Source organism: Rhinopithecus roxellana, chromosome 3 (assembly GCF_007565055.1).
Source record: "Rhinopithecus roxellana isolate Shanxi Qingling chromosome 3, ASM756505v1, whole genome shotgun sequence".
NCBI classification, from domain to species: Eukaryota; Metazoa; Chordata; class Mammalia; order Primates; family Cercopithecidae; genus Rhinopithecus; species Rhinopithecus roxellana.
Genome location: NC_044551.1, coordinates 155,168,192 through 155,194,115, shown reverse-complemented (window position 1 = coordinate 155,194,115; position 25,924 = coordinate 155,168,192). Strand labels below are relative to the sequence as shown.

The 25,924-nt window shown below is 44.3% G+C and overlaps 1 protein-coding gene across 1 annotated transcript in view; it reads left to right on the top strand.

Annotated features, from left to right (window-relative positions):
• Nucleotides 1-21,764, top strand: part of ETF1 (eukaryotic translation termination factor 1) — a 39,008-nt gene extending 17,244 nt beyond the window's left edge. Inside the window, 10 exon segments of the mRNA XM_010388102.2 lie at nucleotides 8,177-8,352; nucleotides 9,329-9,379; nucleotides 9,382-9,467; nucleotides 13,630-13,768; nucleotides 14,719-14,909; nucleotides 16,050-16,179; nucleotides 16,426-16,581; nucleotides 16,995-17,059; nucleotides 19,047-19,194; nucleotides 19,467-21,764. Of these exon segments, the coding sequence (XP_010386404.2) occupies nucleotides 8,177-8,352; nucleotides 9,329-9,379; nucleotides 9,382-9,467; nucleotides 13,630-13,768; nucleotides 14,719-14,909; nucleotides 16,050-16,179; nucleotides 16,426-16,581; nucleotides 16,995-17,059; nucleotides 19,047-19,194; nucleotides 19,467-19,549 (1,225 nt within the window). The 3' untranslated portion in view covers nucleotides 19,550-21,764.
• Nucleotides 21,765-25,924: the final 4,160 nt, after the last annotated feature.

Sequence of the window (25,924 nt, the reverse complement as noted above, 5' to 3'; positions counted from 1 at the left end):
AATTAACCACTAGGAGAAAACTTCCAGGGCAAGAGCTCCTGTTAATGAGATCCCTTCCCAATACAAATATTGAAGACACCATAGTACACATTTATGAAATTTCGCTTTATAAAAATAAGCTTTCTAGGACCCAGTTTGAGACATTTTCGTATGTTAAACACCTGTAGTTAAAAGCTAATATGGGGGTTTATTTTTGTTCCCCTCACAGTGCTGCTTCTCTTCTTACTAGTCACTTAACATATAAGCCCATTTAATATGACTCTGTAACAAGCTTTCTTCTTGCCAGCTTCCAGTACACTCTGTATAGGTGAGATTCTATTAAAGCTGGCATATTGGGCTACTGTGAGATTATGCACGCTCAGTAATTAGGGGAAAGTTTAGATGGTTCTGGCAGTCTTAACTACAATATTAAACTTGTTACATCCTTTTAAGAGTATAGATCCGCCGGGCACAGTAGCTCACACCTGTAATCCCAGCACTTTCGGAGGCCAAGGCGGGCGGATCACGAGGTCAGGATCTCGAGACCATCCTGGCTAACATGGTGAAACCTCGTCTCTACTAAAAATACAAAAAAATAGCTGGGCGTGGTGGCAGGCTCCTGTAGTCCCAGCTACTCGGGAGGCTGAGGCAGGAGAATGGTGAGAACCCGGGGGGGCAGAGTTTGCAGTGAGCTGAGATCGTGCCACTGCACGCCAACCTGGGTGACAGAGCAAGACACTGTCTCAAAAAAAAAAAAAAGAGGCCGAGCGCGGTGGCTCAAGCCTGTAATCCCAGCACTTTGGGAGGCCGAGACGGGCGGATCACGAGGTCAGGAGATCGAGACCATCCTGGCTAACACGATGAAACCCCATCTCTACTAAAAAATACAAAAAACTAGCCGGGCGAGGTGGCGGGCGCCTGTAGTCCCAGCTACTCCGGAGGCTGAGGCAGGAGAATGGCGTGAACCCGGGAGGCGGAGCTTGCAGTGAGCTGAGATCCGGCCACTGCACTCCAGCCTGGGCGACAGAGCGAGACTCCGTCTCAAAAAAAGAGTATAGATCCAATAATCTATAAGGATCTCAGGAAGTAACTTTCTTACTGACTCATGAAATATCAGGTAGAAACAGTTTATAAAGCGATACCACATTTCTTTTTTTTTTTTTTTTGAAGCGGAGTCTTGCTGTGTTGCCCAGACTGAAGTGCAGTGGCACGATCTCTGCTCACTGCAACCTCTGTCTCCCAAGTTCAAGTGATTCTCCTGCCTCAGCCTTCCAAGTAGCTGGGATTACAAGCGTGTGCCACCACACCCAGCTAATTTTTGTATTTTTAGTAGAGATGGGGTTTCACCATGTTGGCCAGGCTGGTCTCAAACTTCCGACCTCAGGTGATCCACCCGCCTCGGCCTCCCAAAGTGCTGGGATTAGAGGTGTGAGCTACCACGCCTGGCCAGGTGATACCACATTTTTTAGTGTGCTTTGGTTCATATGAGATCAGCCTTTGCCTTCAAGATGTGAGCAAGCTAAGTTTATACTGATAGCTATTGTACTAAAGTCAGCTTTTAGATCAGGTCAGGGCAGATTTGGGACTTCTAATTTCCTATATGTTGTAGTTTTCATTCTGTTTATACTTCTGCTTGTTCTCCTTATAAAATTACTAATAGGCCAGGCGTGGTGGCTCATGCCTGTAATCCCAGCATTTTGGGAGACTGAGGCAGGCGAATCATGAGGTCAGGAGTTCAAGACCAGCCTAGGCCAACATAGTGAAATCACCCGTCTCTACTAAAAATACAAAAATTAGCCAGACGTGGTGGCGCACACCTGAAGTCCCAGCTCCTTGGGAGGCTGAGGCAGGAGAATTGCTTGAACCCAGGAGGTGAAGGCTGCAGCAAGCCAAGATCACCCCACTGCATTGCAGCCCAGGCGACAGTGTGAGATTTTATATATATATATAAATAGTAAGCTGCTTTTCTTTCTTTCTTTTTTTTTTTTTTTTTTTTTTTTTTGAGACGGAGTCTCCGTCTGTCGCCCAGGCTGGAGTGCAGTGGCCGGATCTCAGCTCACTGCAAGCTCCGCCTTCCCGGGTTTACTGCCATTCTCCTGCCTCAGCCTCCGGAGTAGCTGGGACTACAGGCACCCGCCACCTCACCCGGCTAGATTTTTGTATTTTTTAGTAGACATGGGGTTTCACCGTGTTAGCCAGGATGGTCTCGATCTCCTGACCTCGTGATCTGCCCGTCTCGGCCTCCCAAAGTACTGGGATTACAGGCTTGAGCCACCGCGCCCGGCCTGCTTTTCTTAACATGATAAAATTAGAATTTATTGATAATTTAGTAAAAACACAAATTAATACTTCTTGAGAAAACATGCTTTGACTGTTATAGAGGAAACTGTTAGGTTGAGACCAAGAGACCTTAAAATAAATATCCTAGGTCCTATATTTCTAGTCATGATGAATGTATTTTGTATACCATCTTCATATAATAAAATTAACTTCCACAAATGTAAAAAAAAAAAAAAGAAATATCCTGGCCGTGCACAGTGGCTCATGCCTGTAATCTCAGCACTTTGGGAGGCCGAGGCGGGCAGATCACAAGGTCAGGAGATAAAGACCATCCTGGCCAACATGGTGAAACCCCGTCTGTACTAAAAGTACAAAAATTAGCCAGGTGTGGTGACATGTGCCTGTAGTCCCAGCTACTGGGGAGGCTGAGGCAGAATTGCTTGAACCCAGGAGGCGGAGGTTGCAGTGAACCGAGATCATGTCACTGCACTCCAGCCTGCCGACAGAGCGAGACTCTTTGTCTCAAAAAAAGAAAAGAAAGAAATATCCTATTATGTACTGTCTGTATCATTTCCGTATATATATATACACACACACTTTTTTTTTTTTTTTTAAGAGACACAGTTTCACTCTGGTTTCCAGGCTGAAGTGCAGTGGTGTGATCACGACTCACTGCAGCCTCAACCTCTAGGGCTCAGGTAATTCTCCCACCTCAGTCTCCCAAGTAGCTGAGATTACAGGCACATGCCACCATACTTGCCTAATTTTTGTAGAGACAGGTTTCATTATATTTTTTTGGTTTTTGGTTTGTTGTTTTGTGACAGTCTCACTCTGTCCCCCAGTCTGGAGTGCAATGGCACGATTTGGGCTCACTGCAACCTCCATCTCCCAGGTTCAAGTGATTCTCGTGCCTCAGACTCCCAAGTAGCTGGAATTACAGGCTTGTGCCACCACTCCCAACTTTTTTTTTTTTTTTTTTTTTTTAAGAGTCTCGCTCTATCACCTAAGCTGGAGTGCAGTGGCACAATCTCGGCTCACTGCACTGCAGCCTCTGCCTCCCAGGTTCAAGCAGTTCTCGTGCCTCAGCCTCCAGAGTAGCTGGGATTACAGGCATAAGCCACCATGCCTAGCACGCCCAGCAACTTTTTTTTAGTAGAGGTGAGGTTTCACCATAGTGGCTAGGCTGGTCTTGAACTCCTGGCCTCAAGTGATCTGCTTGCCTCAGCCTCCCAGACTGCTGGGATTGAAGGTGTGAGCCACCATGCCCAGCCAGGGTCTCACTACATTGCACAGGCTGGTCTCAAAACTCCTAGTCGCAAGCAGTTCTCCTGCCTCAAGCCTCCCAAAGTGCTGGGATTACCAGTGTGAGCCACCTCGCCCAACCTTTTCCGCTTTGAAGTGCATTATTTCACTATTTTCCCAGAGCTGTGCAACCACTAATTTAAAAATATTTTCCTTAAAAAAAGAAAAAGTGTTTCCATCAACCTAAAAATCCCTGTATCCTTTAACAATCACTCTGCATTCCTCCCTCCCCTCAGCCCCTGGCAACCACTAATCTACCTTTGTCTCTCTGGAATGCCTATTGTGAACATTTTGTGTAAATGGAACTATACCATATGTGGTGGTTTTTTTATTTTGAGACAGAGTCTCACTCTGTTCCCAGGCTGGAGTGCAATGGCGCGATCTCGGCTCACTGCATTCCCCCACCTCCTGGGTTCACGCCATTCTCCTGCCTCAGCCTCCCGAGTAGCTGGGACTACAGGCACCCACCACCACGCCCTGCTAATTTTTTTTTTTTCTTGAGGTGGAGTTTAGCTCTGTCATCCAGGCTGGAGTGCAGTGGCTCCATCTCAGCTCACTGCAGCCTCCGCCTCCGCCTCCGCCTCCCCCTCCACCTCCGCCTCCACCTCCACCTCCACCTCCACCTCCGCCTCCTGGGTTCAAGCAATTCTCCTGCCTCACCCTCCTGAGTAGCTGAGATTACAGGCTCATGCCACCACCCCCAGCTAATTTTTGCATTTTTAGTAGAGTACGCAGTTTCACCATGTTGGTCAGGATGGTCTTGATCTCTTGACCTCGTGATCCACCCACCTTGGCCCCCCCAAAGTGCTGGGAAGGTGTGAGCCACTGTGCCCTTATCTACAATATGTGTTCTTTTGTGACAGTTTTTAGTTGATGTACTGTAAGTTAATGCAATATGTCATTTTTTTATTGCTGAATAGTTTTTCATCATATGAATGTACCACATTTTGATTATTCAGTTATCAGTAGGACATATGGGTTTTTTTTTCTTTTTTTACTGTTATGAATAATGCCTCTGTGAACATTGAAGCACAAATTTTTGTGTGTTACATATTTTGTCAGTTCCCTTGGGTATATAACTAAGAGTAGAGTGGTTGGGTCATATGGTAACTCTGTGTTTAGACTCCTAGGGACTGCCAGACTGTTTTCTGGAAGTATTGTACCACTTAACATTCCCAATAGCATTGGATCAAGATTTCGATTTCTTCACATGCTATGTCTTTGTAGAAATGTCTCCTCACACCCCTTGCCCATTTTTTATTTGGGTTTTTTGTTGATGAATTATGAGTTCTTGACATATTCTTTATATTCTTTACATAAATCTTAAGAGATAATATGATTTGCATATATTTTCTCCCATTCTGTGGGTCTTTTTACTTTCCTAATGCTATCCTTTGAAGCCCAAAGGTTGGTTTTTGTTTTGGGGGTTTTTGTTTTGTTTTGTTTTTTGTTTTGTTTTGTTTTTTGAGAATGAAAGCAAGTATATTACAGAAGTAAAAAGAAGAAGAAGAAGGAGGAAGAAGAAGAAGGAGGAGGAGGAAGAAGAAGAAAGAAGAAGAGAAGAAGAAGAATGGCTACTCTATAGAGCAGCCTAAAAGTTTTTAATTTTGAAGTCCATTTGATGTAGACCATCTAAAATTTTAAATAGTCATTTATCCATGTTGTGTCTAAACTAAGAAAAATCAGGATGAGAAAAACGAAACTTAACAGGAGTCCTTTTTGAAAAGGAATCACCTGGAATGAACTCCCCAGATGATTTTCATCTGCAGCAAATTGAGAACTACTGTTTTGGGGAAGTATGTGCTCTAAAAAACTTTAACTTATAGCCTGGGCACTCTGGCTCACACCTGTAATCCCAGCACTTTGGGAGGCTGAAGTGGGTGGATCACCTAAGGCCAGGAGGTCAAAACCAGCCTGGCCAACATGGTGAAACCCAGTCTCTACTAAAGATACAAAGAAAATTAACTGGGCCTGGTGGCACATGGCTGTAATCCCAGCTATTCGGGAGACTGAGAGGCAGGAGAATCGCTTGAACCTGGGAGGCTGAGGTTGTAGTGAAATGAGATGGTGCCTCTGCACTCCAGCCTGGGCAACAAGAACGAGACTCTGTCTCAAAAAAAAAAAAAAAAAAAAAAAATTACAAGTGGACTAAGTAGATTTTTAAAGGATTTTTTATCACTGTAAAAAATACATAACATGAAGTTTACCATCTTAACCATTTACAAGTGTATAGTTCAGCAGTATTAAGTACATTCACACTGTTGTACAGCCAGTCTCTAGGACTTTTCATCTTGTAAAACTAAAACAACTATTAAACAACTGCCTATTTCCACCTTACTCCAGTTATTGGCAACTGCAGTTCTACTCTCTGTCTCTATGAACTTTAATACTCTAGGTTACCTCATGTAAGTGGAATCGTACAGTATTTGTCCTTTTCTGTCTGGCTTATTTTTGTTAGCATAGTGTGTTCAAGGTTCATCCATTTTGTGTATGTCAGAATTTCCTTCCTTTAAGACTGAATGATATTTCATTGTGCACACACACCTCTTTTGTTTGTTTGTTCATCCACCAATGGATGTTTGGGTTGCTTCCACCTCTTGGCTATTGTGAATAATGCTCCTATGAACATTGGTGTGCAAGTACCTGCTCTCACTCTTGGGTATTTAATTGGAAGTGGAATGGCTAGATCATATGGTAATTAGTTGTTTTGTTTTTGCTTTGTTTTTTTTTTGTTTGTTTGTTTGTTTTTGAGACGGAATCTCACTCTGTCGCCCAGGCTGGAGTGCAGTGGCACTGTCTCGGCTCACTGCAAGCTCCGCCTCCTGGGTTCATGCCATTCTCCTGCCTCAGCCTCCCGAGTAGCTGGGACTATAGGCACCTGCCACCACGCCCACCTAATTTTTTTTTTTTTTTTTTTGTATTTTTAGTAGAGATGGGGTTTCACCATGTTAGCCAGGATGGTCTCGATCTCCTGACCTCGTGATCCACCCGCCTCAGCCTCCCAAAGTGCTGGGATTACAGGTGTGAGCCACTGCGCCCCGCCTTTTATTTTGTTTGTTTCCCTCCCTCCCTCCCTCCCTCCCTCCCTCCCTCCCTCCCTCCCTCCCTTCCTTCCTTCCTTCCTTCCTTCCTTCCTTCCTTCCTTCCTTCCTTCCTTCCTTTTTTGAGGCAGTCTTATACTGTTGCCCAGGCTGGAATGCAGTGACAAATCATAGCTCACTGCAGTTTCTAACTCCCGGGCTTGAGTGATCCTCCTGCCTCAGCCTCCTCAATAGCTAGGGCTACAGGCCTGCATCACGTGACGTCCAGCTAATTATTTATTTTTTGTACAGATGGGGGCCTCATTATGTTGCCCAGGCTGTTCTCAAACTCCTGGACTCAAGTGATCCTCCTATTTCAGCCTCCCAAAGTGCTGGGATTACAGGTGTGAACCACTATGTTTGCTTTGCATAGAACTAGGAGTTTTTCAATGAGATATTTCTTGACTAGTAGTGATAAGTGTCTTTGGAAGTTGTAGATGAAAAAGATAATGTTACTGGCATTGGTGTTGAAGTTTAAAGGGGGCTTAAAAATGGATTGGTAACTGCTCAGAAGGGACCTCCCATGTGGCAGGGCCTTGATGGTACCATAGGGTCAGATTTTGGTCCCGTTTTTTATTTTTAAAAACTTGAATTTGTTTGGGCACCCAGAATTTATCAGGCTGTCAGTGATACCTCCTTTTAATCAAACTCAAATACAATTAATATGTTGCCATTTAAAGAGAATGAGTTTGTAAGAGAGATTTTTTTTTTCTCTCTCTCTCTCTTTCGAGACTGAGTCATCTCTGTCGCCCAGACTGGAGTGCAGTGGCACAGTCTCAGCTCACTGCAACCTGCACCTCCCAGGTTCAAGTGATTCTCGTGCCTCAGCCTCCTGAATAGCTGGGATTACAGGTGCCTGCCACCATGCCCAGCTGATTTTTGTATTCTTTTTTTGTTTTAATAGAGACAAGGTTTCGCCGCGTTGGCCAGGCTGGCCTCGAACTCCTGACCTTGTGATCCGCCCGCCTCGGCCTCCCAAAGTGCTGGGATTACAAGCATGAGCCACCGCTCCCGGCCAAGAGAGAGATTTCATAACTAGGACATTTCTATGATTTCCAGAGTTCTCCTTTTCCATCATTAGTGTGCTAAATTCATAATTACAAATATGCCTAGACTTTGGAAAGACTCATTGTATCATCCTGTCATGGCATCTCCCACTCAACCACCACATTTGAAGGCTCTCCCATAGACAGATTCACTACCAAATGCCAGCCTGTTGACACTCCTTATTTATCATAGATAGCTTCTTTCTTTACCCTTCGGAAATGAGGTGTTTCTCAAATATCTCTCCAAATGCATTCTTTACACAACTTATCTCAGTATTCAGTCAAATTGAGCACTAGATTCTGAACACTGTTCCTAACTCTGTGTGTATGTTCATAAACAAGACTATTATAGTCCCTACATTACTCCTTTGAGAGTGACTTGTTTCCATAACTTTGGGGGCATCTCCCTCAGCTTGCTTTTACCAGAGAAAAACATGAGTTTACTTATGTAATATTTAAACCCCTAATGAGTTATTTTTTCTTCCACAGCAATGGCACCAGCATGATATCATTGATCATTCCTCCCAAAGACCAGATTTCACGAGTGGCAAAAATGTTAGCAGATGAGTTTGGAACTGCATCTAACATTAAATCACGAGTAAACCGCCTTTCAGTCCTGGGAGCCATTACATCTGTACAACAAAGACTCAAACTTTATAACAAAGGTAATCTGGAGTTTGCTCGTTTTCCTTCTCTATGCATCTTGGTTATGTTTTATACTGTGATCCAGCTATGGTGCTTTGTTCACTAATGTTTCCTTAAGTCAGCCATCATCAATGTCTCTTTGCCCTTGGTGGTTAGCTTTTTTGTTTTGTTTTGTTTTTTGTTTATTGAAAGTTAAGTAGGCCAGGCGCAGTGACTCACGCTTGTAATCCCAGCACTTTGGGAAGCTGAGGCAGGTGGATCACTTGAGGTTAGGAGTTTGAGACCAGCCTGGGCAACATGGTGAAACCCTGTCTCTACAAAAAATACAAAAGTTAGCCAGGCCTGGTGGCACACACCTGTAGTCCCATCTACTCTGGAGGTTGAGGCGGGAGAATCGATTGGACCCGGGAGGTGGGAGTTGCAGTGAGCCACGATCTTGCTGCTGCACACTCGCCTGAGTGACAGAGTGAGACATCATCTCAATTTTTTTTTTTTCCCAGGATGAGACACAGTCTCTGTCACCCAGAGGCTGAAGTGCAGTAATCCGATCTCAGCTCACTGCAAGCCTGCCAGGTTTAAGCGATTCTTCCACCTCAGCCTCTTGAGTAGCTGGGATTACAGGTGCCTGCCACCATGCCTGGCTAATTTTTGTATTTTTAGTAGAGACGGGGTTTCACCATGTTGGCCAGGTTGGTCTCGAATCCCTGACGTCAGGTGATCTGCCCACCTTGGCCTCCCAGAGTGCTGGGATTACAGGCGTGAGCCACCACCACGTCCAGCCTGTTTACTTTAAAGAATAAATCCTACTGAAACATCTCAGAGGAAGTTTTAAAATTAGGGAGAGAGTTCTGCCTGAGAGATATCAGGCCTTTTCTGCTTTATTTAAATTATGACTTAAAGGGTCAGGCAGGGAAAATAGGCTATGGAACATTTTCTATTGATTGAGGAAAAACTGGGTGTGGAATAAAGTAGACAAATTGTTTGTGTTCTTTGCAGTACCTCCAAATGGTCTGGTTGTATACTGTGGAACAATTGTAACAGAAGAAGGAAAGAAAAGAAAGTCAACATTGACTTTGAACCTTTCAAACCAATTAATACGTCATTGTATTTGTGTGACAACAAATTCCATACAGAGGTAAGAAGTCAAGCCCAGAACATTTTCATCACTCCAGAATTCTTTCCCCATACCCATTAGCAGTCAGTGCCCCCTCCCTCCCACTTACCTGTCTCATTCTAGGCAACCACTATGTTTTCTTTCTGTAGATATGCTTGTGCTGGATTTCTTTTATTTATGTATTTATTTATTTATTTATTTATTTATTTATTTATTCATTTTTAAAATTTTTTTATTAAGAAGGAGTCTCGCTCTGTCGCCCAGGCTGGAGTGCAGTGGCGCGATCTTGGCTCACTGCAAGCTCCGCCTCCCAGATTCAAGGGATTCTCCTGTTTCAGCTTCCTGAGTAGCTGGGATTGCAGGCACACGCCACCACAGCCAGCTAATTTTTTTGTGTTTTTAGTAGAGACGAGGTTTAACCACATTGGTCAGGCTGGTCTCAGACTCCTGACCTCGTGATCCGCCCGCGTCAGCCTCCCAAAGTACTAGGATTACAGTCATGAGCCACCCAGCCCAGCCTGGACATTTTATATAATAGAATCGTATAGTTTGTGGCCTTTTGTGACTGGCTTCTTTTATTTTATACTTTATACTTTATAGCATTCATCGGTACACTTCATTGCTTATTACCAAGTAGTATTCCATTGTATACATATATGCCATATTTTATATTTTATGTATCTTTTCATCAGTTTTACATTTGGGTTGCTTGCACTATTTGGCTGTTACGAATAATGCCGCTGTGAACATTCATGGACAAGTTTCTGTGTGACCATACATTTTCATGTTTCTTGGATTTGTGGAATTGTGTAGGTTATATAGTAATTGTGTTTAACTCTTAAGAAGTTGCTAGACTGTTTTCCAAACAGTTGTACCATTTTACACAGCTATTTTCAAAAAGGAAGGCAATTTACATTTATTATGACACTAGTCATTGAGCATGTTTTGAGACAGTCTCACACTGTCGCCCAAGCTGGAGTGCAGTGGCGCAATCTTGGCTCACTGCAACCTCCATCTCCATGGTTCAAGCGATTCTTGTGCCTCAAGCCTCCTGAATAGCTGGGATTACAGGTGTGCGCCACCATGCCTGGCTAATTTTTTGTATTTTTTTTAGTAGAGACAGAGTTTTGCCATGTTGGCCAGGCTTGTCCCAAACTCCTGGCCTCAAGTGATCTGCTCGCTTCAGCCTCCCAAAGTGTGTTTGTGTGTATTTTTTTTTTTTTTTAATTTTTGTGGGTACATAGTAGGTGTATGTGGGGTACTTGAGATGTTTTGATACAGGCATGCAATGTGAGCTATCACACTATGGAAAATAGAGTACCCATTTCTTTGAGTGTGTATCCATTGTGTTACAAGCAGTCCAGTTATACTCTTTGAGTTATTGCACTCAGTTTTCACATAAAAAATTGTAAACTTCTTAGTAGCAGAACTGTAAGAACTCATTTTCTCCCTTTCCCCATAAAACTTTTGAGTGACAAAGCTGCCATAAGATGAACTTGAACTGTGGAAAGGAAACCTCATTAGAGTGACCTAAATCAGTCAACAGTAGAACAATCAAGAATTCACAGCTGGCTTCTAGTTCAGTCTCTTGCCTTTCATCAACCTAGGGAAAAACCTCTACAGTGGAATTAGAACTGACATTTGTCGACAGTTTACAATAGATGATTTTTGCTAACTTGATGGGAAGTCCATTTATAGTTGGATCTTGGTCGACTGCATAGACAATCCAGACTGTTTTTCTCTTCACTACCACACTGTACTTACAGCAGAGGGTTCTTCAGGGAGCCTCTCAGCCACTGAAACCACTTACCTGTATCTGGTTGGATGAAAGCAGATTTTGAATCTTGTTGATTTAAATAGTACCAGGTACCCATGTTGTGTGGCTTTTGCTCACTTACTGAGTTAGCCTTATTGGCTTTTTTCCAAAACTTAACTCCTTTTCTAAGATACTGTTTAATCTTGCTAACTTTGTACATTTTAGCTTTAACTGAGAGGGTTATATCCTGTTTATCAGGGTAATTATATATTCTAATAAGGGATAAGCCTGTTCCCTGATAAGCAGATTTATTGAAAACTTCAGTCTACCTAACAGGTCATTTTGACAAGGCTATATTATTAATGTGCAATATTCATATTCAAGGCCTTTTTTTTTTTTTTTTTTTTTTTTCTGAGATTGATTTTTGCTCTGTTGCCCAGGCTGGAGCGCAGTGGCACGATCTCGGCTCCTTGCACCTTCCACCTCCTGAATTCAAGTGATTCTCCTGCCTCAGCCTCCTGAGTAGCTGGGATTACAAGTGTGCACCACCACGTCCAGCTAATTTTTGTATTTTTAGTAGACAGGATTTCACTATGTCGGCTAGGCTGGTCTGAAACTCCTGACCTCGAGTGATCCACCCACCTTGGCCTCTCAAAGTGCCATTGCAGGCCGGGTGCGGTGGCTCAAGCCTGTAATCCCAGCACTTTGGGAGGCTGAGACGGGCGGATCACGAGGTCAGGAGATCGAGACCATCCTGGCTAACACGGTGAAACCCCGTCTCTACTAAAAATACAAAAAACTAGCCGGGCGAGGTGGCGGCGCCTGTAGTCCCAGCTACACGGGAGGCTGAGGCAGGAGAATGGCGTAAACCCGGGAGGCGGAGTTGGCAGTGAGCTGAGATCCGGCCACTGCACTCCAGCCTGGACAGAGCAAGACTCCTTCTCAAAAAAAAAAAAAAAAAAAGTGCCATTGCAGGGATAAGCCACCACTCCCAGCCACAATATTCATGTCTTAATGCTAACTATCTAGCATGGTTTTGTTAAAGATGGATTTTTAGTTGATCCATCTGCTTTCTAGTCAATTATTGAAGGGGCTGTTTTCTTAAAATGGAATGGTAAGACCAGGTTTTGTGGCTCACACCCATGTAATCCCAGCACTTTGGGAGGCCAAACAGGAGGATCAGTTTATAAAAATAAAATGGAATGGGTAACAGTTTCTTACTTCCAAAGAGATTGTCCCCTGGCAATTAGAGATCTACTAAGTGTGTAGTATTCTGATTCCATTGTGAGAACTCTTATCTATGTATGTCCCAGGACTGTTTCAATATTTTCTCTTTGGGAAAGCATAAATAATGGGGATATAAAGTTAACATATAAGGAAGGTTTTCCTCATAAAACTCAGAATCACTAGCTGTACTACCTTTAAAGGCATGCTGGCTCATGCCTGTAACCCCAGCACTTTGGGAGGCTAAGACAGAAGAATCATTTGAGTCCAAGACTTCGAGGCTGCAGTGAGCTATGATGGCCACTGCACTCCAGCCTGGCCACCAAAGTGAGACCCTGTCTCAAAAAAAAAAAAGAAAAAAAGGGACAAGTTAAAGTTTTTTTGTATTTTGAGACAGGGTCTCTGGATCTATCACCCAGGCTGGAGTACAGTAGCACAGTCTTGGCTCACTGTCAACCTACACCTCCCTGACTGAAGCCATTCCAAGTAGCTGGTAGGCACGTGTCACCACGGCCACCTAATTTTTGTATTTTTTTTGTAGAGACAGTGTTTCGCTGTCTTGCCCAGGCCAGTCTCAAACTCCTGAGCTCAGCCTCCCAAAGTGCTGGGATTACATGTGTGAGCCACCACACCCAGCTCAGAACTCTATATTACAAAACAAACTATATCTATTGAGCAATAATTCCTTGTTCCCCCTTTTTTCCAGCCCCTGGCAACCACCATTTGACTTTTTGTCTTTGATTCTGATTACTCTGGGTACCTCATATAAGTGGAATCATACAGTATTTGTCCTTTTTTGACAGGGTTATTTCACTTAGCATGTATTCAAGTTTCATCCCTATTGTAGCATGTTTCAAAATTTTCTTCCTTTTTGAGATTGAGTAGTATTAACTGCTGTGTGTAATATTGCTATAAACATGGGCATACAGATATCTTTGTGGTTTTATATTTACATGCCCATGTCAAATATGTTGAAAAGCTTCACATAGATATCATCCATTATTTCCTTATTGGGTTCAGATTTGTCCATAGAGTTACATGATTATAACTGAAGTCTATAAATTATTCCATAGAATGGTTTTTCCACAGTGCTAATAACATGGTGAGTGGAGTGAAAGGGCTTGTATATGTCCTTTCTCAGAGTTTTTTTGACCTTAGCAGAGCTTTGGGATTCACCATGTGGTACTTGTGTTTGCTTTTCAGGCTCTTACAGCACTACTTTCAGATGATAGCAAGTTTGGATTCATTGTAATAGATGGTAGTGGTGCACTTTTTGGCACACTCCAAGGAAACACAAGAGAAGTCCTGCACAAATTCACTGTGGATCTCCCAAAGAAACACGGTAATACAGGAGGAGAACATGAACCCACTTACTTTGTGTCTAGCAATAAGAAAACAGTATGGGCCGGGCGCGGTGGCTCAAGCCTGTAATCCCAGCACTTTGGGAGGCCGAGGCGGACGGATCACAAGGTCAGGAGATCGAGACCATCCTGGCTAACACGGTGAAACCCCGTCTCTACTAAAAAAAAATACAAAAAACTAGCCGGGCGAGGTGGCGGGCGCCTGTAGTCCCAGCTACTCGGGAGGCTGAGGCAGGAGAATGGCGTAAACCTGGGAGGCGGAGTTTGCAGTGAGCTGAGATCTGGCCACTGCACTCCAGCCTGGGTGACAGAGCGAGACTCCTTCTCAAAAAAAAAAAAAAAAAAAGAAAAGAAAACAGTATGATGGGCCGGGTGCGGTGGCTCTTGTCTGTAATCCCAGCACTTTGGGAGGCCGAGCTGGGTGGATCACGAAGTCAGAAGTTCGAGACCAGCCCAGCCAAGATGGTGAAACCCTGTCTCTACTAAAAATATAAAAATATGATGGGTGCCTGTAATTCCAGCTACTTGGGAGGCTGAGGCAGGAGGATTGCTTGAACCCGGGAGACGGAGGTTGCATTGAGCTGTGATTGCGCCACTGCAGTCCAGCCTGGGTGACAGAGCAAGACTCTGTCTCAAAAAAGAAAAAAAGAGAGAAAACAGTATGATGTGAGGGGAATGAATCCAGATGATAGGGAGAAAAGCCTCCCAGAATGACGGGTGCCTCACTGGTGCTTATGGCTCTTCTCTTGACATAGAATTAGTAGCCGCTTTCTGAAAACAAGTAGCAGTTTATGCTAAACGTTTAGTTAAGGGAATGGTGATTTTTCTTTGTCCTTTTCTTGGATGATGACATGATTATTTTATTTTTAATTTGAAGACATCTTGTAGTTCTTAATAATTGCCTTTTTCTCTTGCTACTTTTGTGTCAAAGGTAGAGGAGGTCAGTCAGCCTTGCGTTTTGCCCGTTTAAGAATGGAAAAGCGACATAACTATGTTCGGAAAGTAGCAGAGACTGCTGTGCAGCTGTTTATTTCTGGGGACAAAGTGAATGTGGCTGGTCTAGTTTTAGCTGGATCTGCTGACTTTAAAACTGAACTAAGTCAATCTGATATGTTTGATCAGGTAAGTAAGAAGTACATGCTCTATTATGTAAGTCCCTAGGTAGGAGTAGGTGAGTCCTCTGTGTGAGCACTGGAACAGACACATCTTTTTAAAAATTCCCTGGGTTAAAAACCTACCTCTGAGTTAAACGGCAGGTTTACAGATGTTCATTAGGAAACATTCCCCTGTGCTTTTCTGAGCCCCTTCTCTTCCGAAATCAACCAGTTTTAGGTGGGCTTCTTATAGATCCTGTGGAGGTCCCTGGTTTAGTTGGGTTGTCAGAATTGGCTGTAGAATGGAGTTTGATTTCAAATAAACTAAAACCTGTTCCTTATTTTCTTTTTCTGATTTATTCTTGGAGATACATAGCAGCAAAGCTCTCAGCAATATGACAGCTGATTCAGCCTAAAGCATTTAAAGCCCATTTTATAACATGGGCTCAGCCGTAATACATTTCCAAGGTCTTCTGGAGGAAGTAGCCTTACGGTAGAAGGTCCACCAAAGAAATTGCCTTACACCTTTTCTTTTTTTTTTTTTTTTTTTTTTTTGAGACTGGGTCTCGCTATCTTGCCTAGGCTGGAGTGCAGTGGTGCAATCCTGGCTCACTGCAGCCTCGATCTCCCGGGTTCAAGTGATCCTCCCAGCTCAGCCTCCCAAGTAGCTGGGACTACAGGGATGTGTCACCATGCCCAGCTAATTTTTGTACTTTTTGGTAGAGGCTAGGTTTCACCATGTTGCCTAGGCTGGTCTCAGTATTCCTGGACTCAAGCTGTCTGCCTGTCCTAGCTTCCCAAAGTGCTGGGATTATAGATGCGAGCCACCCTACCCAGCCCGTCTTAACTTCTGTTACCTTATTTTGCAGGAGCCAGTGGTTCCCCCTTTCCTCCACAATAACTTATTTTTGTTTGAACTTAATGAGTTGTCCTGTAGTAGATCTAATAAAATGTGTGATGTAATTGGCTGGGAAAGTTTACCCTGGCAGTGCTGTTCACTGTAAGAGCAGCTTTTGATTAAACTGGGCTCCTTCCCCATATTTAGACTTCAGTGATCATAATGCTGAGCTTTGCATGCCATTGAGAGTTAGTGGGTTTGGGTAAAGGTGTTTTAATTATATTTTAAATAAGTACCAATAAATACTAATAATTTTTTTTTGTGTGTCAGAGGTTACAATCAAAAGTTTTAAAATTAGTTGATATATCCTATGGTGGTGAAAATGGATTCAACCAAGCTATTGAGTTATCTACTGAAGTCCTCTCCAACGTGAAATTCATTCAAGAGAAGAAATTAATAGGTATCGGTGAAATGCAACTGCATATTCTGTGAAATGTTTTTGTGTGTGTGTGTACGTCTATACATGTTTGTATGTATGAGACAAGGTACCAAAAATGTAAAAAGAGGATATTTAGTATTTTTATTAACTCTTTTGCCTCAGTGAAAGCATTATTTTTTATCTTCTGTAGTCATTAGGTTGAATAGGTATGTTTGCATCTACTAGGGAAACTTAATATATGTCCTGTTGACTGATCCCTAATCACAGGACGATACTTCGATGAAATCAGCCAGGACACGGGCAAGTACTGTTTTGGCGTTGAAGATACACTAAAGGCTTTGGAAATGGGAGCTGTAGAAATTCTAATAGTCTATGAAAATCTGGATATAATGAGATATGTTCTTCATTGCCAAGGCACAGAAGGTATGAGAATGAGAAAATAAGGTTGCTATTTGTTACTGAGCCAGGAAGCCTGGGGTGGAGATTGGGAGGGATGGCTGATTTCAGGAGCGGTCAGAAGGTAGATCTACCCCTTGTTCCCTACTCCTTCAGTCTGTAGTACATTCCTGCATAGATTTTTCTGCTTGAACTGTTTAACGTCTGCTTAAGATTGTTAAATCTGCTGAGGACCAGGACTGTATCTTGAGCATCTCTGATGTTCCTTATAGTTGAAGCACTGTACCTAGTAGACACTCAGTGTATGCTAACAGCTTATGGAAAAAAGGTTGAGAGATTGAGTCCCTGAGCCCTTTTCTCATCTAACCTCATCTTACAGAGCTTACACAGATTAGTACATGAGAGCCAGGTTAACACATTTTTTCCTCCTAATACTACAGAGGAGAAAATTCTCTATCTAACTCCAGAGCAAGAAAAGGATAAATCTCATTTCACAGACAAAGAGGTATGTGATTATTTTCTTGGTTTGATGATACATGCAAGCATAAATCCATGTGCTAGAGCACTGGCGGTGTAGAGGGTGAGCTTTGGGAAACCAAACCTCATACTAATTGGGGGGGTGGCTAGTGGGAGGTGGTCATCTCCTGCCTGCCACATACAAATCTGACTTCAGGGAAAGAGGCCAAATCATAGTTACTGCAGTTTTTTTTTTTTTTTTTTTTTTTTCCCTGGAGACAGGGTCTTGCTCTGTTGCCCAATCTGGAGTGCAGTGGCATGATCTCAGGCTCACTGCAACCTCCACCTCCTGGACTCAAATGATCCTCTTGCCTCAGCCTCTCTAGTAGCTGGGACTACAGGCATACACCACCATGCCCAACTAATTTTCAAATTTTTTGTAGAGGGGCGTTTTCACCATGTTGCCCTGGGCTGGTCTCGAACTCCTGAGCTCAAGCAATCCGCTTACCTCGGCCGGCCAAGTGGTGGGATTACAGGTGTGAGCCACCGTACCCGGCCTTTTTTTTTTTTTTTTTTTGAGATAGTGTCGTGGTCTGTCACCCAGGCTGGATTCAGTGGCACAATCATAGGTCACTAACCTCGAACCCCTGGGCTCAAGCAATCCTTCTGCCTCAGTCTGCTGAGTAGTCAGAAGTACAGGCACAAACCCTCATGCCCTTTTTTGAGACGGAGTTTTGCTCTTGTCGCCCAGGCTGGAGTGCGGTGGTGCAGTCTCGGCTCACTGCTACCTCCACCTCCTGGGTTCAGGCAATTCTCCTGCCTCAGTCTCCCAAGTAGCTGGGACCTCAGGTGATCCACCTGCAGGTGATCCACCTGCCTCAGCCTCCCAAAATGCTGGGATTACAGGTGTGAGCCACCATGCTGGGCAGCCTTATTTTTTATAGAAATGGGGTCTTGTTGTGTTCACCAGGCTGGTCTTGAACTCCTGGGCTCAGGTGATCCTCCTGTGTTGGTTTTCCAAAGTGGTGAGATTACAGGTGTGACCCACCATGCCTGGCCTGGTTTTTTGTTTGTGTTTGTCTTTGTTTGTTTGTTTGTTTTTTTAGACGGAGTCTCCCTCTGTCTCCCAGGCTGGAGTGCAGTGGCACGATCTCGGCTCACTGCAACCTCCGCCTCCCGAGTTCACGCCATTCTCCTGTCTCAGCCTCCCAAGTAACTGGGACTATAGGCGCCCGCCACCACGCCTGGCTAATTTTGTGTGTTTTTAGTGGAGACGGGGTTTCACCGTGTTAGCCAGGATGGTCTCGATCTGCTGACCTCGTGATCCGCCCACCTCGGCCTCCCAAAGTGCTGGGATTACAGGCATGAGCCACCGCACCCGGCCTTCTTTGTTTTTAAGTAGTTAAGCAGTCAGGAAAACATTTCATTATCCTTGAAATTTAATAGGGAGAAAAATGTAATTTGCATAATGCCTCTCCTGCACTATGAAACCTGTGCTGCTTTCTTCACTTGATCAGCTCTTCCACTGCAGTGGCTTCTCTGGTTTGCTCTAAATGCATCACAACAGTTGAAAGTATCACTCTCCTGTATGAGATAGGTTTAAATGGTAGCTTCCTCATTCCTCCAAACCTCAAATTCTGGTTTGGAGAGCTTTGTTCTCTTTGAGGCCACTCCCAAAAGCAGTCCTGGCCAGTCTCTTCGGGGTCATTGAATGGGTGCTGCTTAGAGACACTACAACAGCCTGACTTCCAGAGTCAACAGTAGGAATCATAAGCTGAAAACCCACTGAGTGTTTGTGTTGGTATTTCATGGCTGAGGGTAGTCTGAGGAGAAGTGTTGTTTGAAATAATCCGAATTTCTCTGCTTATGTCCATTATGTTATCAAAACCAGAGATGACTTACAGAGCTTTACACACAGACATGCCTATGAGTGGGAGGATGAGAGTGATAGGTGGGCAAGGGGCTGTGAAAGGGGCTAATTAGCCTTCATATATCCTAATCCCCCCTGTTTTTGTATCTCATGGTCACCCCTGTAGACCGGACAGGAACATGAGCTTATCGAGAGTATGCCCCTGTTGGAATGGTTTGCTAACAACTATAAAAAATTTGGAGCTACGTTGGAAATTGTCACAGATAAATCACAAGAAGGGTCTCAGTTTGTGAAAGGCTTTGGTGGAATTGGAGGTGAGTAGCAAATCAGCAAACCAAACTTAAAACCAGGGTCTCAGGCCATGGTCACTCCTGGCTAGCCCTGCTTCAGGGAAGGTGCTCATTATCTGCTGAGATAGGTGATTGACGCAGCAGGTGCAGGTTCCTATTTTGGACCCACTGTTTATTATTGCCTCTTTGTTTTCTGTAATTCTGCAAGAGAATGGGGCTTCCCTTATTAGAGTGACCAGCCCCCTACCATGCCCATTCCGTGAACAGGTAATTTACCTTTTCGTTTGTTTCCCCAGGTATCTTGCGGTACCGAGTAGATTTCCAGGGAATGGAATACCAAGGAGGAGACGATGAATTTTTTGACCTTGATGACTACTAGGTAGTCGACATGGGTCCGGCAAAATGTGCCTCACCCTCCAGCATCCAACCCAAGGAGCATACCCATGGTGGAATCCAAACAGATCCCTGCCTTACAATTGGAACATTTCCAGAACTTAATCCATGAGCATTGGATATTGAAAAGAAAACCGAAACAAAACCAGACCCAGCCCTACACTTTGGTTTGTCATGGTGTCAGCGCAGCAGCCTCCAACTAAGTTCCTAAATGCCACTTTGGACTAATTTAAAAAAGAATCCCAGTTTTTACTTTTACTCGATGGTGAAATTGGTTGCTCTTGTATTTTATGAAAAAAAAAATGATTTTTTTAACCTTCATACATAGAAGCAAAAATACTTTAACTGCTGTAAACCTTCAAAAGTTAATAGAAGTGAGATCATACTGGTTTGTTTCTTATTTTGATTGGAGAAAAATTAAATTGCTGCATTTCGCAGTGACCCATTTACATGGCATTCTCAGCTTAGACTGCATAAGAAGAAATATATGTGGTGAAATGTTGGAACCATTTCTCTCTTGGTCTCTGTTTAATGTTGAAAGGGTGAGCTAATAGGAGGCACTTTCAACTTCACTCCCTCACGCTACCCTGTCCCCTCCAGACTGGCAGTTTCAAGGATGCAAATTGCATTGCAAAATCAAACTGACTCATGAAGCATTTGGGCCAGTGCACTGTTTACTTCCATCTGTTTGCAGACACATTTGTGCCCGGCGTTTGGGAGCCCTTTGTATCAATGTTCTGACGGGGGTCCCTATAACCTTAAACTACTCAAAACCAGTTTGGGATGGATATGATGGGGGGCTTCTGTGCTATTGCTGGGATTGGGAGAAATAAAACATGCAATTTAAGTGGAAGCGAAGAAATTTAAAGAGGATTTTATTTTGCTTGGGTCAATCCTTGTTAAAAGGGAGGTGGATGTGTTTTCCTTGTGTTGGATGGCATGAGATTATGTGAATGTTTTGATTTATTAAAATGAATTGCAAGGTTTTTCACAGGAACGACAGACATGTATGACTGCATGTAATTATAAACTTCTGACCTCCTGGTGGGGTTGGAGCATCTGTTTCAAATGTGGGACTTACAAGCACCTCTCACATGAGAAATGAGGGGCGGGTGGGAAGGGATGGGACACAGCTTCTGGCACCATGGATTTAAGACCATGTTGGATCCAAAAGTTGGCCTGAAACCCTGAAGCTTATGCGTCACAGCTGGGCTGTAAGTCAGACTTGAACCCAGCTGGCATGCAGGGTCATGGCGTGCCCAAGGTGGTGACAGTTGAACAAAGTGTATAGTATGTGCCCAGTGGTAGCAATGGGAAAAAGTATACCAAACAGACTTTGAAGGACCAAAGGTTTTAAAAGTCAATTGGTATCACCTCCACACTGACTGTAGGGTAGTGGGGTGCATTTGGTTTTCAAATTGGGTACTTTTAACACTTTAGTGCCTGACTGCTGTTCTTTACTGACTTGATTCAGTCACTCGTAGCTTTATTGGTCTGAACCAGCTCCTTGTTCCCAGGTTACAGACCTGCCTATCGTTCCAATAATCCTGTTTCACTTGAATGAAGGGAGTATGTCTTAAATGTAAAGTTTCTGGTTCTCACACTGTACTCTGAGGTCCAAATACTGTCTGTCAATGTGTAACCTGATGTCTCAACCCCCAGTGAGAAGAGTCCATTATTTGGTGTTCACCAGCGTGGGAGACTTCACCGGAACAGGCTTTTTTGCTTTGGGCTCTGCTGTTTGTTTGCAGAACACCCAAGAGCGAGCAAACATGCTCTCTTCACAGCAGTACCTGAGGGTTTCGCCATTGTAAATGGGTCTAATGTGATAGGACAAGACCAGATAAATTGGATGTAAATTTACATTTTTTGAATATGCTTGTTTCACATGATACATTTAGGGTATGCAGCTCCTTTTGTAGTTTTTATTTTTACTATTTAAGTTTGGAAATGATGCCAAATTTTTGTATTTCTTTAATCAATGTGTTCTCTTCGGTGATATATATTGCATTATATATTGATGTGTGTATCAATATATACTGATATGTATTACACTTACACATACAAACACATAAATAAGAGGGGGTGAAAACCGTAGCCTTTGCATTCTCTATAGCCTCTGCAGAGAGATCCTAAGCAGCAAAATCTTGGTGTTGTGATGTACAGAAATGGAGAAGAGTATTAAACCATATTTAAGAATATACTTTGTGTGCTTGAGATTTTTTAGGACTGGTCTAGAAAGGTCTGAACTGTGGAGACAGTGAGTTCTCCAAGGCATACCTCAGATTAGTCATGCCCAGTAGCATTTCAGCCTTGGATTTGAGTTGTGTTTACTACATTTGTCTATGGAAAGGTATATGCAAAGTTTTTCTGAGGTCACAATCCCAGAGTTATGGTAGAGGAAGAAGATTCAGGTTGCTGGGGCCACACTAATTTGTATTCTCCCCCATTCTACATGCACGCACGCCAAAGGGAATCTTGCTGCTTTTTTTTTTTTTTTAAGGTATGTTAGGTATATTATTCCATAACCCAGCATCCCATGGAGGTACCCAATTTTACAGATGATGGAACAGAACAAAAGAAGGTTAAGTAGCAGCTCTTTAGTGATAACACCAAAATTTTATCCCAGGCCTTATTCCAAAGTTCTCTCTGTATCTGTCTTTGAGTCCTATAATAGAATGGTCCAGATGGAATAGCAGAAACTAGGCCTGGGCCCTCTCCCTCCCACGCTCCTTCATCTTACATACCTTACACTGGGTAGGAGAGTAGTAGCCCGTCCAAGAGCAGGTGCTGGTCCAGTAGAGCAGGGCTCCTAGGCCAGGTTCAGAGCAGAAGAGAATTTCTTTGTTTTCCCCCATTTGTTTTCTTTGTTTTCCCCCAAGGTTGAGGTGCTTAGAGAGCCTCTTTGGTAGTTTAGGAAGCCTAGTTGAGGAGCCAAGGTGGTGCATGGTTTGCTTTCTCTAGGTTTGAGAAAACTTCTAAATAAAATTGACCAGTAATGGCACTTGGCATACTTTTCACCCATTTTCTCACCTGATCTAGATGATAGCCCTGACAACGAAACTCAATTACCAGCTGGGAAGGGGCGAACATGCCTGTGCTAGTGGAAGTGTAATTTTCCCTCCTAATGCATGTTTAGGTGCTGTTGTTTGAAGACAAAATTGTTGGGAGGCAGCACAGTGGTGCAGGATATATGGGCTGTGGTGCTTGCCTGTCTGGGCCTGCAGCACTTGCCATCTTTTGTTCTCTGACTCCAAGACACATGCCATGACACTCCCAGATAGGCACGGTGGATTCAGGGCTGAGAGCCAAGGTGGAATTTAAGCCTCATGCCAGCTTCTCCTTTGTTGCCAACTTGAGTGAATGCCAGCTGGGATTCCTGCCTGCCAAGTCCAGTCCTGATGGGACTGGGTCTCAGGGGACCTGGGAACTGAATAGCCAAGTGGTGTGGGAGCATCCGATTAGAGCTAGGGAAGCAGGGCACAGTTGCTTGTTTTGTGGCAGTTTGTGTGCTGCAAGTTGCTGAGGATGTGGCTGAATAGCAGGAACTAGAAATACAGGTGAAAACAATTCACCACCTCCAGGGTTCTCTGTAAATCAAGTCTAAAACCCTGTCTGGTGAATTCAGTTTCAGATACAGCCATCTCCAGGAGTCCTTCCCTGAAACTGGCAGGTTTACCTGGGGCTTAGCTAAGAGCCCAGAACCAAACAAGGGAGTTAAGCTCTGGTTCTGGCAGGCACCATGGCTCATGCTTGTAAACCCAACACTTTGGGAGGCCAAGGCAGGTGGATCACCCGAGATCAGGAGTTCAAGACCAGCCTGATCAACTTGGTGAAACCCTGACTCTACTGAAATTAGCCGGACAGGTGGCGGGTGCCTGTAATCCCAGCTACTCAGGAGGCTGAGGCACAAGGATTGCTTGAACCTGGGAGGTGGAGGCTGCAGAGAGACGAGATGGCACCACTGCACTCCAGCCTGGGTGACAACAAGACTGTCTCAAAAAATAAAGCTCTGGCTCTGTCTCTGCTGTTAACTGGGTTTGTGACTTCACAGTATCAGACAGTCCCTGAATCTGAAGTGCCGTGCTAGCCAGCTTCCCGGGAAGCTATCAGGAGAGTGCAGTAGGAAGCAGGATCTGAGGTCTGAGGTAGAAATCCTGGCTCCACTTGAGAGGCTGGCAAATTATTCCATGTCTTTGAGTAGCAGTTTCACCACCTGTAATAAGGATTAACTGGAATAAGGCATATGAAAGCACTTAGCACGGACTGGGATGGCAGCTACTCGTGGTTCCTCCACTCCCAACCTTGGTCCTCTGGAAGTGGCCAGGGAAAGTTTGTGCTGGTGACCACAAGGTGGTGCTATAGAGTTAAGGACGCTGACGAAGAAATTTGCTTCATCTGAAGTAGGGGGGATTTCTGACAAGCATTAAGAGGTGCCTGGGACAGCTTGCTTTGCCCTTAAATTTTGGGAAAGTGGAGAGGGCAATTTAACAAAGGAGTAGGGATGAGTGAACGGAGAGGAGAGCCCAGGAGTCTCAGTCCAGCTCTGCCCAGTTTTCTTACTCCTCATTCTGGGCTTTGAGCTGTCTGTGAAGTAACTATAGTCACTGACATTTGTTGAACAGTTACGTAATCCTTAGAAAAACGTAGTGAGGGAGATGCTGTTTATATCTTCCCATCCACGTTCTACTAAGTGGCAAAATCTGGGACTCAAAGTCAGGTCTGTTTGGTTCCAAAGCCAGTGCAAATGCAGGTCATCCCTACAGTGAAGTAAAACAGCATGAAGAAGGGCTTCTTGGGGGTCCTTGGTCCCAAGTAGATGAGCAATCCTGGAAGTGATGAGAAGGCAAAGCTGTACCTGGGAATGTCAAGCCCATTCTCAGAAAGGACTAGAGTCTCTTTCGACTCTAGTACTTAGTGTACAGCCACACCTTTATATAGCTTTTCTCCACAGTACCCAATACTTAGACTCCTTAAGGAATTATCATTTTACACTTTTTTTTTTTTTTTTAATTGAGACAGGGTCTCACTCTGTCACCCAGGCTGGAATGCAGTGGTGCAATCTTGGCTCACTGCAGCCTCATCCTCCCAGGATCAAACAATCCTCCCACCTCAGTCTCCCGAGTAGCTGGGACTACAGGCACACGCCGCCACACCTGTCTAATTTTGGGAGCTTTTTGTTGTTGTTGTTGTTGTTGTTGTTTTTGTAGAGATGAGGTTTCGCCATGTTGCCCAGGCTGGACTTTTTTTTGAGACGGAGTCTTGCTTTGTCACCCAAACTGGAGTGAAGTGGCACGATCTCGGCTCACTGCAAGCTCTGCCTCCCAGGTTTATACCATTCTCCTGCCTCAGCCTCCTGAGTAGCTGGAACCACAGGCACCCGCCACCATGCCTGGCTAATTTTTTGTATTTTTTTTTTTAGGAGAGGCGGGGTTTCGCTGTGTTAGCCAGAATGGTCTTAATCTCCCGGCCTCGTAATCCGCCTGCCTCAGCCTCCCAAAGTGCTGGGATTACAGGCGTGAGCCACCGCACCGGCCTGGTCTTGAACTCCTGAGCTCAAGTGATCAGCCTGCCTCAGCCTCCTAAAGTGTTGGGATTCCAGGTGTGTGCCACTGTGCCAGGCCCCTTAATTTTAGCACTAAGAAGGGTCTTGCACCTTACCTATTCCAATCCCCTCAATGAAGACAGAAGAAAACTGAGGTCAGAGAGCAACACAGTGACCTGTCAGGCTCATACAGCAAATTAGCAGAGCCGACATGAACACTTGCTGCAACTCCAGATTCAGTGATCTTAACAGCTGGATGATCTTCTTATTCTTCATCCAGTCCTTGTTCTCTCCAATGTTATAAATGAGAGAAGGGACAATTGGAGGGAGCACATGGCCTGAAACCAAAGAGCTAGGAGAGGAAAGGTGGCCAACATCCAGATGGAGTTATGAAAGCTGTTTGAAGTCACTTCCCTGTGAGTCAAGGTTGGCTTGGGTGTGTAGATCAACTTGCTTCTCCAGCCCCCGGGCTTCCAAATTAGCCCCATCTAGCTCTCCCTGACTGCCACAGACTTCCAGCTCCTCCCACTCGGCTGAGATACTATACCTAGCCCCTTCTGCTTGCCTCTCCATCCCCACTCAAAGGAAAGCTAGAGGGCAAACCTGTTTCCAAGGAAGCCAGGAGAATAAGGAAGGAGGGTGGAAACTTGAGAGAAAGGCTCCAAGCAGGAATGGCACGGATCTTCTAAGAGGCAAAGATGCAGAGATATTCCCATTCCTGGGAGGCATGAGGAGAAATCAGGGCTTGATGATGCCAGGACGCTCTGCCCCATGTTATATGACTGTCCAGACCCAAAGACATGCCCAGTCTAGGCT